The sequence below is a fragment of the Salvelinus sp. IW2-2015 genome, linkage group LG6.2 (genome assembly GCF_002910315.2).
Source record: "Salvelinus sp. IW2-2015 linkage group LG6.2, ASM291031v2, whole genome shotgun sequence".
NCBI lineage: Eukaryota > Metazoa > Chordata > Actinopteri > Salmoniformes > Salmonidae > Salvelinus > Salvelinus sp. IW2-2015.
Window position 1 is genome coordinate 11,592,929 of NC_036846.1, and position 12,609 is coordinate 11,605,537.

General features: G+C 38.5%; 1 protein-coding gene across 1 annotated transcript in view; it reads left to right on the forward strand.

Moving 5' to 3' along the window:
• The first annotated feature begins 3,207 nt into the window (after positions 1 to 3,207).
• Positions 3,208 to 12,609, forward strand: part of elovl6 (ELOVL fatty acid elongase 6) — a 24,912-nt gene continuing 15,510 nt past the window's right edge. Inside the window, exon 1 of the mRNA XM_023990161.2 lies at positions 3,208 to 3,493. Coding sequence (XP_023845929.1) covers positions 3,411 to 3,493 — 83 coding nt within the window. The 5' untranslated portion in view covers positions 3,208 to 3,410. The remainder of the gene's footprint in view (positions 3,494 to 12,609) is intronic.

Consider the following 12,609-nt stretch of genomic DNA (forward strand, 5'->3'; position numbering starts at 1 on the left):
AGTGTTATCAGCACATGTTATACATAGCTTATAAGGCATTAGGAATGTGCTCTAATGCAGTATGAAGATGGTATTCATAGGTAGTATTACCAAATGATTATGCACTACTATAACGAAAGGAAACCTGAATTCATGTGAAAACTTATTTTTGCTGCATATTTCCCAATAGGCAGTAAGCACGTTTCCCAATAGGCTGTATGTAGTAAGCAAAAGCAGTGTCAGTGATGACATAAGCCTTATGCCCCGTACACACCATGACGTATTTCATTACACCTTAAATCATCTTCACAGAGTCTTGCCCGCTACTGAATAGACAAGTGTAGTGTTTCTAACACAAGTTGGAGGAGAGTCTTTCATCAAAGATAGCATTATTTTGGGAGTTTGTAAAATATGACATTTTCATTCAAGACAGGGGGAAAATATTGTTTCAGGTGATAATAAAACATGTTTTGTTTAGTTACTTTTTCTTCAACTTGTTTCTCTAACTTTGTAGCAAGTCAAGCTAGCTTGCAGATCAGATAGCTAGCTAAACGCTAGGCAAGGTTGAAGATACCACTCTAGCTAGCAACCTCCACCCCACCTAATAATTATCATAAAAAACAAACGTAATTACCAACACTGACTTAAATGGGATGCAATAGTCATATATTTCATAGGATTAACAGCCAATGTGTATTATTTAACATTACTATTAAAATAGTACTAACTTAGGATACTAGGGTGTAACTAGTCCCCCCTAAGAACAATGTTTAATTCCTGACACAAAAAAACAAAGTTTGGATGGTTTGGATGGCATCTGGATGAAGGTCATGCTTAGGTGAATACACATTTTTTTAAATGATTTAACCAGGCAAGTCAGTTAAGAACAAATTCTTATTTACAATGACGTCCTACCGGGGAACAGTGGGTTAACGTCTGAAGCTAAGCAGGGTTGGTCCTGGTCAGTCCCTGGATGGGAGACCAGGTGCTGCTGGAAGTGGTGTTGGAGGGCCAGTAGGAGGCACTCTTTCCTCTGGTCTAAACAAAGATCCCAATGCCCCAGGGCAGTGATTGGGGACACTGCTCTGTGTAGGGTGCCGTCTTTCGGATGGGACGTTAAACGGGTGTCCTGACTCTCTGAGGTCATTAAAGATCCCATGGCACTTATCGTAAGAGTAGNACGGGTGTCCTGACTCTCTGAGGTCATTAAAGATCCCATGGCACTTATCGTAAGAGTAGGGGTGTTAACCCCGGTGTCCTGGCTAAATTCCCAATCTGGCCCTCAACCATCACGGTCACCTAATAATCCCCAGTTTACAATTGGCTCATTCATCCCCCTCCTCTCCCCTGTAACTATTCCCCAGGTCGTTGCTGCAAATGAGAACGTGTTCTCAGTCAATTTACCTGGTAAAATAACGGTAAAATAAATAAAATAAAAATAAAATAAAAAATGCCCTGTTCAGGGGCAGAACAACCGATTTTTACCTTGTCAGCTCGGGATTTGGATCCAGCAACCTTTCAGTTACTGGCCCAATGCATGGGGGTGCCAGTTACCCAGGTAGAAGATTATGGCATAGGGTTTCATACAAGTGTGTTAAAATCCATTGAATCACTTTTATTTAGAATTATTTGTAAGTAATACTTAAAAGCTAAGTGTAGTTGTCTTATTTTTATTATTTAAATTAAATATGTGAGGGAAAGGGTGTAGCACATGTCACCATTAATATCTGCACTATGAGGAGATTTGATGTAAAGTCCCTCTTTTTACTCACCTGCACATTTGTTTTGTTCTTTCCATGTTGATCCTTTTCCATACAATCTATTATGTACAATTCCACTAAATATTATTTGAATAATGCAACATGTTCAATCCCAGCCGTCTTTAAAATGACATTCAGGAGCAAAAGGTTTTCAATAGATGTTTTTAATTCATTAAAAAACATATATTATTTGGAATATAATATTGGAATGGAATATAACTAATAACTTTAAATAACTTTGGAATATAACATTTAATAACAATAATTTAACTAATTAATTCTGTGTAACATTGATGTGGAAACTCTCTTATGCTCTGCTATTGCATGATTCCAATTTGTACATAGGTCACAAATAATGCTATCCCCAGTCAAATTGGAGCACAACTCATAGGCCCACCTCCTGCAATGCTCAAACCTAATCCAGTCCCCACCTGTGACTGAAAACGGGGAGATAAGCCAATTTAAAAGCTCTCTCTTAAAAACATAGCTAGCTATCTAGCTATATGACATAATGTGCTGTGTACAATAACTAAAAGGCAATAAAGTAAGATTAACTGCAAAACGATCAGTCATTTACAACTGAAATTAAGTTACGTTATCCTTTTAATGTATTTTACCTCAGACGATCTAGTAGTAAGGTTGCTAGCTACCACTCCTAGCAGTTTATGCTAACTAGTTAGCTGGCAAGCATTTAATGCTAGAGAAGTTGCTAGCTAGCAAGTTAGCATAAACTAGCGTTAACTGTGCTAGTCATTGTCTAAATGACAGGTAGAAACATTCATAACCGTAAAAGGGTAACTAGCCCCCAAAACACTCATCCAACATTATTTAAAAGTTATCTAAATGTTTCTCTGTAAACAAGAGGATTATTTATCTTAAGGCTTGTACATTTAAAAACCAATTCTAGATCTAACTTCATTGGAGAATATCTACAACTTTTTCAAATTTTAAAATAAATTTAGCACAAAATAGTTTTGTTGAAATATGTCCAAAAGTTGTGAAGACAGAGGATTTTTGTTGTTGTTGAGCCAGAGCAGTGACAGTCAGAGAAAGTATTTGGTAACTACCCAAACGGGCTACCCAACGGGCTAGTTACCCCCTAACTTTAGTACCCTATAAGAATGGGTAATTGTTTAAAGTTGCTAGCTATCCCATAAAGCCATCACCAAAAACCACACATTTTCATATTTTTCTGTGGTTGGTCAGTTCCTGTTCTTCAACGGACTCTGGCTGGACTGAAGATGATGCCAAATTTGGAAAAATTAAGTGTGCGGCGTCCTTCTCGCAGCAGAGCCTTCAACCGCACGGGGGCGTTGCGATTCTACTTCGTTGTGTACGTCCTCATTTAAATGAATGACATCCTGCGCAATTTAACGGGGTTCCTATGGTTAAGGTGAACGAGGCATCACAGTGACAATCTACTTGCAAAACAAACCCGGCATCTCAGGCTTTAGGACCGTGAATCCACCTCCTTGGTGGAGAGGGCCTATGCCGGCTCGAGCTGTCATATAGTCGGACGTTCGCGTTCAGTTTGATAGTTTTTGGCAGTGGCAAGAGCGATGCAAGACAAGGAGTGTAGATGAGATAGAGAGATAAAGAGGAAACCAGTTAAATATAACACATAATCAGAATATAACTTTGTATCCGTTTACAGGAAAGCGCACAGTGAACATGTCGGTGTTGGCGCTACAAGAGTACGAATTTGAGAGACAGTTCAACGAGGACGAAGCCATACGATGGATGCAAGAAAACTGGTAGATATAGTCTATGAAATATCATATTGATGTGGGGAGGATTGTTTGTGTATATGTGACACAATTTCCTCATAATCTTATTAATAGAAACAGGAAATGAATGAATAAGAATAGCATATTCTGCATGCTGCTAACGTTAAGCTTGCAAATAGCGTATGTTGTGGTCTGCTTAGGCTTTCCTATAATCACATCTTTCTCATAAAGCAGCTAGAGGATCACCCGCACACAGACAGTAGCCTACCCTATTCACAACATATGCAGGCCTGGCTGTGAATTAGTTACAATGAATCAAGAAAGTGCCCATTGGTGAATAGCCTACCAACTGAACCTATCACTCTATTATTAGGCTACATCTCGTTACAATTTCCTTGCCTTCTGATGTGACTTTCAGTGATTTGCGTATGTAGAATGTTTATTTTAGGCATCAGATTCCAGGTATTCAAGGTGATGCGGCGCTACTGTTATCTGTCTGCTGACCAGATAATTCCATCCTCTTACATTTACCGCTGCCCAATAGCCCTGTATTACACCCGTACGCTATGAATGAAATAAATCCCACATGCCGAGAGTTGACATAGGTAGACCTTTCGTTTATTAGCATACTATTTTATCTAGACCGTTGCGCTCCAAAAACTGATTACATTTAGACCTACAATACGCACAATACCGGTTTGGAGTCTGTAGTCTCGTTTTTCTGGCCAAACAGACAGAATAACTAAACAAACGTGTTCATTCATTGACACAGAGCGCATCAGTGCCCGTGGCAATAACCTTCCTAGCCTATATGTCTAAGGTGCTAACCATTACAAACACATTCCTAAAGAAAAGATGACCAAATTATAGGCAAACACTCAAAATAACATCACTGCCTGGATAGGCTATATGTTCATGTTCTGGCCAAACCCTTAACATAGACATATGCTCACCAAAGAGGGTAAGACCATTATATATCCACCACATACAGAATAAATAGCAAACTAACAAAACTTGGCTTGGTAATGCCTATTGATGCCGGATGATGCAGGTGATGAGCACAGCCATAATCAGGTTATGCTCCATCTGCAATCACACCCTACTAATACCTGTACGTTTCTAAGAAATAAATCACCATTGTGTTTTTTAAAATCATTTTTATAATGGACTGTTATCCATGACCATCAGTGTCTAATTAGTCTCCCGAGTTTACCATTGTAATAGCCTATGGGAGGTTACCACTTATGCATTGGTTATTAACTGACTTAAATAATGATTCAAGTATTTATACCTGTTGAAAAACCTTCAATAGATAGGTAAAAATCTCATTTGTAATGCAACAGCAGCCTACTCTAATGCCACATGCTGGTTTATGGGTAGGCTACAGAACTAGGAAATAGCAAAAAGAAGTGTGGTAATTTGTATTAGTAGAAACATTTATGTTGCAATTAAACACTTCTTTAAAAAGGGACATTTTGTAGAAGTCCAAATGTGTTCCTTTTCAGAATCGAGCGTGTGGAAACATTGTGCAGGAGCTGCCCATAAGTTGGTGCTACCAACTGACCAATAGAAATGATCTTATGATGTCTGCTGACAGAGTGCTAGCCAATTACATCGCAGCTGATGATCTGTGCCCACTCTTCTGGGCAGCGTTTGCACTGCAGCAGGGATGTCTGCTCTGACAAGACCATATCGCATGGTTCTGAGAGGAAATAACTACTGCACAAATTCATGAATGGTTAGTCATATTCACCCAAATTGACATTACACAATAGGTATATGAACATGTTACATGTTTTGAGAGATATGTTATAGAGTAGTCAACTTAGTTGTAAATAGGTGCAGCCCTTCAGCATAAACTCCTAAAGAGAAAAATCATCATTGAATGTTAACCAACCTGTTTCTTTCTCTGCCGCACAGATACAATAACAATGCATTGCTTCATGGGTGATTTTCTGGCACATTTCAACTGCCTTTAACCTTTGGGGCCCTATTCAATGAAACAAAACACCATAATGGCACTGTCTGATGCATGTACTAATCAAAACAACACTTTCAAACTCTACAGCATTGTAATTGAAGCATGTGTCCTCACTATGCAGGTGACCTCCCTCTCTCTCTCATCACATTTCTTGAATGGGCTACTGTATGTTGAGGCCTACCAAACACCAATGGGAAATAGAGGAAAGTTTTAATGGTCGGCTGCTGCAGTCTATTGACTACTGTGTGATGAAATAGTTGCAGGGACGGCCTCTGTAGCTGCCAGTACTAACAAACTCAGAGGAAGTGCACCTTAGTCCAGCGAGGACAAAACCCCTGGGGAAAGTGAGGACAGATGATAAGCTCTTTTGGGAACGACTGCAAAGAATCAAGCTTATGCAAACCTTGCCTCATTGTTATAACAAGGCTTGCTCTTTGCTATTGGGGTGTTCAATCCAAACGGGAGAAAAATGTCATGGTTGACTCAGCATGTCTGGAAATGTTATCTGATCTTCAAATCACTGCTTCGGCTTCAGGGGGCAGTGTGCAGTGTGCTTAACATGAAAAACAGCATATAGCTACCCTCACATAATTGCTAATTAAACTACACTCCCTTGCCATTAGCTCCTGCAAATACCCTCCCCCTCAGGACAAATGTTTTTGGTTGAGACTCAATTGAACTTGTAAAATCTCCCACTGGGCACACCATGTCATTTCAAGGTGGATAATTGGGTAATATTTGGTTGCGATGTTGATCAATGAGATCACAATAACTCAAATGGGAATACAATGTCAGATATTTTGTTTATTTACACAACAGATTGTGATATCACTGTTCATCTAATAGCACAACCACATGACCTGGATTGCAGTTGAGATTATATTAAAAGTACATGGTGCAAGTGATCAATAGCGTTCAAGATTCTGCGCAGATTATTACAGCAATTGTGAAGGTCTCCACAGACCTGCGACAACCTATGCATGCTATCTTGAACATGCACACTTGATATGATTAGATAAGAATACTTTTATAGTTACAGTAACCTCAATGTGGCCATGGATGTGTTTCTCATTTTAAGGTTGAATGTCACATTCATTTGTAAGAGCCTTAATTTAAGGCTGTTTTCTGTATTACAAAAGTAGTATTGAATTGTATTTGTTGACAATGCAACCAAATATCAACATTTAAAGGAGATGTATCCACTGCTTGCATAGTTCCACCTGAGCCACTGGCTTCATCCCATTCTTTAACTTGTATTTGTGGTTGAGTTCTAATTTATTTTCTTCTATTTATTTTTTATTTGGTGGGGTGGGGTGGGGGGGGGGTGTAGATCAGCTTTAATATTGTAAATAGATTGTGGCTTCTATCAATGTTATTGGTTGAGAGAATGCCAAGAGTGTGCAAAGCTGTCATTAAGGCAAAGGGTGGCTACTTTGAAGAATCTCAAATCTCAAATATAATTGGATTAGTTTACCACTTTTGTGGTTACTACATCATTCCATATGTGTTATTTCATAGTGTTGATGTCTTCACTATTATTCTACAATGTAGAAAATAGTAAAAATGAAGAAAAACCCTTGAATGAGTTAGTGTGTCCAAACTTTTGACTGGTACTGTATATTTAAAAATATATATATTTTCCTTCTTTATTATTTTCCCCTAACCCTACCACCCCTCCCCTGAATTGGAGTAAACTAATGGGACAACAATACTTATGCTTTCACTTCCAGCTTATACATACTACACACATTTCACGGACAGTATATTTTACATTAGTTATATTTTGTTTGTTTTTAGTCCCACCCGTCAGCTAAGCTCAACCCCTCCCATCTATCTCCGAAGACCATACAGTCTAGCTGCCATATATTTTTCCACTCAACATATCATTTGTTAAAGGGATTCTTTGGAATTTTGGTAATGAGGCCATTTACAGTGCATTTGGAAAGTATTCAGACCCCTTGACTTTTTCCACATTTTGTTACATTACAGCCTTATTTTAAAATTGATTGAATTGTTTTCCCCCTCATCAATCTACACGCAATTCCCCATAATGACAAAGGAAAAACAGGGATTTAGTTTTTTTTGCAAATTTATAAAAAATATAAAACTGAAATATCACATTTACATAAGTATTCAGACTCTTTACTCGGTACTTTGTTGAAGCATCTTTGTGAGCAATTACAGATTTGAGTCTTCTACATCTTCATTGCTTGCTGTTTGGGGTTTTAGGCTGAGTTTCTGTACAGCACCTTGTGACATCGGCTGATGTTAACAGGGCTTTATAAATACATTTGATTGATTCTTGGGTATGACGCTACAAGCTTGACACACCTGTATTTGGGGATTTATGTCCATTCTTATCTGCAGATCCTCTCAAGCTCTGTCAGGTTGGATGGGGAGCGTCACTGCACAGCTATTTTCAGGTCTCTCCAGTGATGTTCGATCGCGTTCAAGTCTAGGCTCTGGCTGGGCCACTCAAGGACATTCTGAGACTTGTCCCGAAGCCACTCCTTTGTTGTCTTGGCTGTGTACTTAAGGTCGTTGTCCTGCTGGAAGGTGAACATTCCACCCAGTCTGAGGTCCTGAGTACTCTGGAGCAGGTTTTCATCAAGGATCTCTCTGTACTTTGCTCCGTTCATCTGTCTCTGGATCCTGACTAGTCTCCCAGTCCCTGCCCGCTGAAAAACATCCCCACAGCAGGATGCTGCCACCCCCATGCTTCAACGTAGAAATGGTGCCAGGTTTCCTCCAGATGTGACACTTGGCTTTTCAGGCCAAATAGTTCAATCTTGGTTTCATCAGACCAGAGAATCTTGTTTCTCATTATCTGAGAGTCCTTTAGGTGCCTTTTGGCAAACTCCAAGCGATCTGTCATTTGCCTTTTACTGAGGAGTGGCTTCCGTCTGGCCACGCTAACATAAAGGCCTGATTGGTGGAGTGCTGCTGAGATGGTTGTCCTCCTGGAAGGTTCTGTGCCTTTCCAAATCATGTCCAATCAATTGAATTTACCACAGGTGGACTTCAATCAAGTTGTAAAAACACTCCAAGGATGATCAATAGAAACAGGATGCACCTGAGCTCAATTTCAAGTCTCATAGCAAAGGGTCTGAATACTTATATAAATAAGGTATTTCTGTTTTTAATGTTTAATACATTTGCAAACATTTCGGAAACCTGTTTTAGCTTATTATGGGATATTGTGCTAGATTGATGTCAATGTTTTATTTAATCCATTTTAATCAATTTTAGAATAAAGCTGTAACATAACAAAATGTAGAAAAAGGGAAGGGGTCTGAATACTTTCCCGAAGGCACTGTATATACTTCCCCAGAGTCAGATGAACTAAAGGATACCATTTTTATGTCTGTGTCCATTATGAAGGAGGTTAGAGGTAGTTTTGTGCATCAATGCTAACTAGCATTAGGAAGTCTGTGGATATTTACAAGGATGCTAGAGACAAAAATGATATCTACTAGTTCATCTGACTCTGGGGAAGTAGATAAAGGCCCTCATTGTCAAAGTCCCAAAGTATCCCTTTAACTTGTGGACAAGTTAATAGGCTATTTATTGTATTTCAGAAGTGATTTCAAAAGTAATATTGAATTATGTTTGGTTGTCAACACAACCAAATATCATCATTTTAAAGGGGATTTATTTTCTGCTTGGACAGTTCCATCTGTGCCACTGACTTAGTCTGTCTTTAATTCCAGTTTTTCTACAAATTAATAATTGATATGTTGGAATCACGTCTCCATCTCAACCAACAATCGAAGTTAAAGAATAGGATCAAATCAAAAGTTAAATGCACTTTAAATCAAATTTGATTTGATTTAGTCCGATTCTTTAACTTAGATTTTTGATTGAGATGGAGACGTGAATCCAACGTATGAATGTTATACAGTAAATAACAGTAAGTAACATTCAACCTTAAAATGAGTAACACATTAATGGCCACATTTTGAGGTTTGAAGCCAACCAGAGCTTAAATCCCTAGACCTATAGTATTGTCTAGTTTAGTTGAATTCTGGGTTGAATTGGAACAATAGCTGTTGATTACCTAAAATAGTATCATTTATGATATATGAGTGATAAAGTATTGTCCCATTTCATTTGCTCTGATAAACCTACCCTTTGGAATGACTTGGATAACAACAGTGAATCTATTTAGTTTTCTGAGGAGATCTCTCAACAAACATTCTCATAATAGCACATTGTAATAGTGACAAATATCATAACTAAGCAGGACAGGGCTTGGTTAAAACCCTGGATGAGTGACCAAATGGTAGCTGTAGATAGATCAATTCTCCAGTAGGTGTTGCCCAGCCTATAGTTTTTTTTCTGATAGTGGATATAATGATCTGACGTTGTTTTAATAAACATACAAATTTTACGTATTGTCTATGTTGAGATTTGGTTACCATGATGACATAATTCTGTGGTTAAAATGTCAACCTTAAAACAACAGTTTACTTTGACTTACATTGACAAATTATGTTGAAACAAACAAAGAATCTCAGTCCTGGGCACATACAGCATTTTGGCAACAGACACTTGTTTTTTTGGAGTTAGTCAACAAAGTGGCACTGTGACATTTTGATGATGGTTTGACATTAAACAGATTCATTCACAAGGTCACTTTGAGATCACCGTTCAGTGGCAATAGAATGCACGATGTGGCTATAACTGAAAATAATTGTACTTTCAAATGTCTCGATATTTTGAGGTTTATAAAGAGGACGCTGTTTGTTCTCTGTGTGGTCTTAAGTATAAACCTGATGAGACATTGCCCAGTGAGAGAAGAAAAAAATACCAAGGGACTATTTTTGCTCAGCATAGCGTTATTAACTATCACATTCCCTCCAGGCTCAAACCCTATAGCACCAGAGCACCCTCTTCTAGGGGTTGGAACTGGTTCAAGGAACAGAACCGAAAACTGAAAAAGAACACAATTTTTAAAGGAACAGAATCAGAACCGGGAATGAAAGTGATTTACAGTATACTGTTCCGGAACAGAACCGTTATTTTAAACCAGTTAATAACATTATTTTATTTCTGGGCATTTTTTTCCCAGTCCCACAAAAGATGAAAAAAAGTGCCTATGCAAAGCCCTCTCTCTGTCAAAAAAAAAAGCCCTCTCTCCATCCAAAATTGGAATAGAAAAAAACATATCATAATTTATATTTCGTGTGTCTGTGTTTCATAATTTTCCTTCAATTTGCAAGAGGCTGAATGTATCTTACCGGAGAAAGCATCCAAGCGAGCGAAATAGCTCCCCTCTGTCTCTGTATGTGTAGGCCATCTATCTGACGCTGTCTGGTCAAAAAGAGTATGACATTGTTGCATTAAATGCAAGGGAAGCCAGTGAGCATTTGGCCTCCCTTGATCATTTTTTAAATAAAATAATAGCCAATCAGCATTGAGCTTAACATAGTGAGCTCAACTGTGAATTGTCCTGGCACACATAAAAAAGTGTCAAGGGAAGCCAGTTTGGATTTGGCTTCACTCCTATCACATCACATTGCGAGAAATATGTCACTGACAGAAACAACTTGAATTGTTGCATCTCGTTGTATTGTTGTCCTCCGGTGGCTAGCTAGCTAGCTTGAATTGTCCCTTTCCTAAAATAGCCATGGATGGAGATAGGGATTTGGACTTTTACTTAATTCTCCGTACTGGCCAGTGATTATAACGGTGATTCTGATCCAACCATAAATTCATACATTGTGCCTCTGGACTGAGAGGATGGAAGTTCAAATTAAATCAAATTACATTTTATTTGTCACATATGCCTAATACCGTGAAATTCTTACTTACAAGCCCTTAACAAACAATGCAGTTTTAAGAAAAATAAGAGTGAAGAAAATATTTACTAAATAAACGAATGTAAAAACATAAAGTAACAATAACGAGGCTATATACAGGGGGTACCGGTACCGAGTCAATTTGCGGGGGTATAGGTTAGTCAGGTTAGTCGAGGTAATTGAAGTAATATGTACAGTTGAAGTCGGAAGTTTACATACACTTAGGTTGGAGTCATTAAAACTCGTTTTTCAACCACTCCACAAATTTCTTGTTAACAAACTATAGTTTTTTGGCCAAGTCGGTTAGGACATCTACTTTGTGCATGACAAACAAGTAATTTTTCCAACAATTGTTTACAAGACAGATTATTTCACTTATAATTCACTGTATGACAATTCCAGTGGGTCAGAAAGTTTCATAACACTAAGTTGACTGTGCTTTAAAACAGCTTGGAAAATTCACGAAAATTATTTCATGGCTTTAGAAGCTTCTGATAGGCAAATTGACATAATTTGAGTCAATTGTATGTGTACCTGGGATGTATTTCAAGGCCTACCTTCAAACTCAGTGCCTCTTGCTTGACATCATGGGAAAATCTAAAAGAATCAGCCAAAACCTCAGAAAAGAAATTGTAGACCTCCACAAGTCTGGTTCATCCTTGGGAGCAATTTCCAAACACCTGAAGGTACCAACATTCATCTGTACAAACAATAGTATGCAAGTATAAACACCGAGAACAACATCCAAACCGTGAAGCTCGCGGGTGCAGCATCATGTTGGTGGGGTGCTTTGCTGCAGGAGGGATCGGTGCACTTCACAAAATAGATGGCATCATGAGGCAGGAAAATTATGTGGATATATTGAAGCAACATCTCAAGACATCAGTCAGGAAGTTAAAGCTTGGGTCTTCCAATGGACAATGACCCCAAGCATACTTCAAAGTTGTGGCAAAATGCTTAGGAAACAAAGTCAAGGTATTGGAGTGGCCATCACAAAGCTCTGACCTCAATCCTATAGAATGTGTGGGCAGAACTGAAATAGCGTGTTGCGAGCAAGGAGCAAACCTGATCAGCTACACCAGCTCTGTCAGGAGGAATGGGCCAAAATTCACCCAACTTATTGTGGGAAGCTTGTGGAAGGCTACCCAAAACGTTTGACCCAAGTTAAACAATTTAAAGGCAATGCTACCAATACCTAATTGAGTGTATGTAAACTTCTGACCCACTGGGAATGTGATGAAATAAATTCAAGCTGAAATATAATCATTCTCCCTATTATTATCTGACATTTCACATTCTTAAAATAAAGTGGTGATCCTAACTGACCTGAGACAGGGAATTTTTACTAGGATTGAATGTCA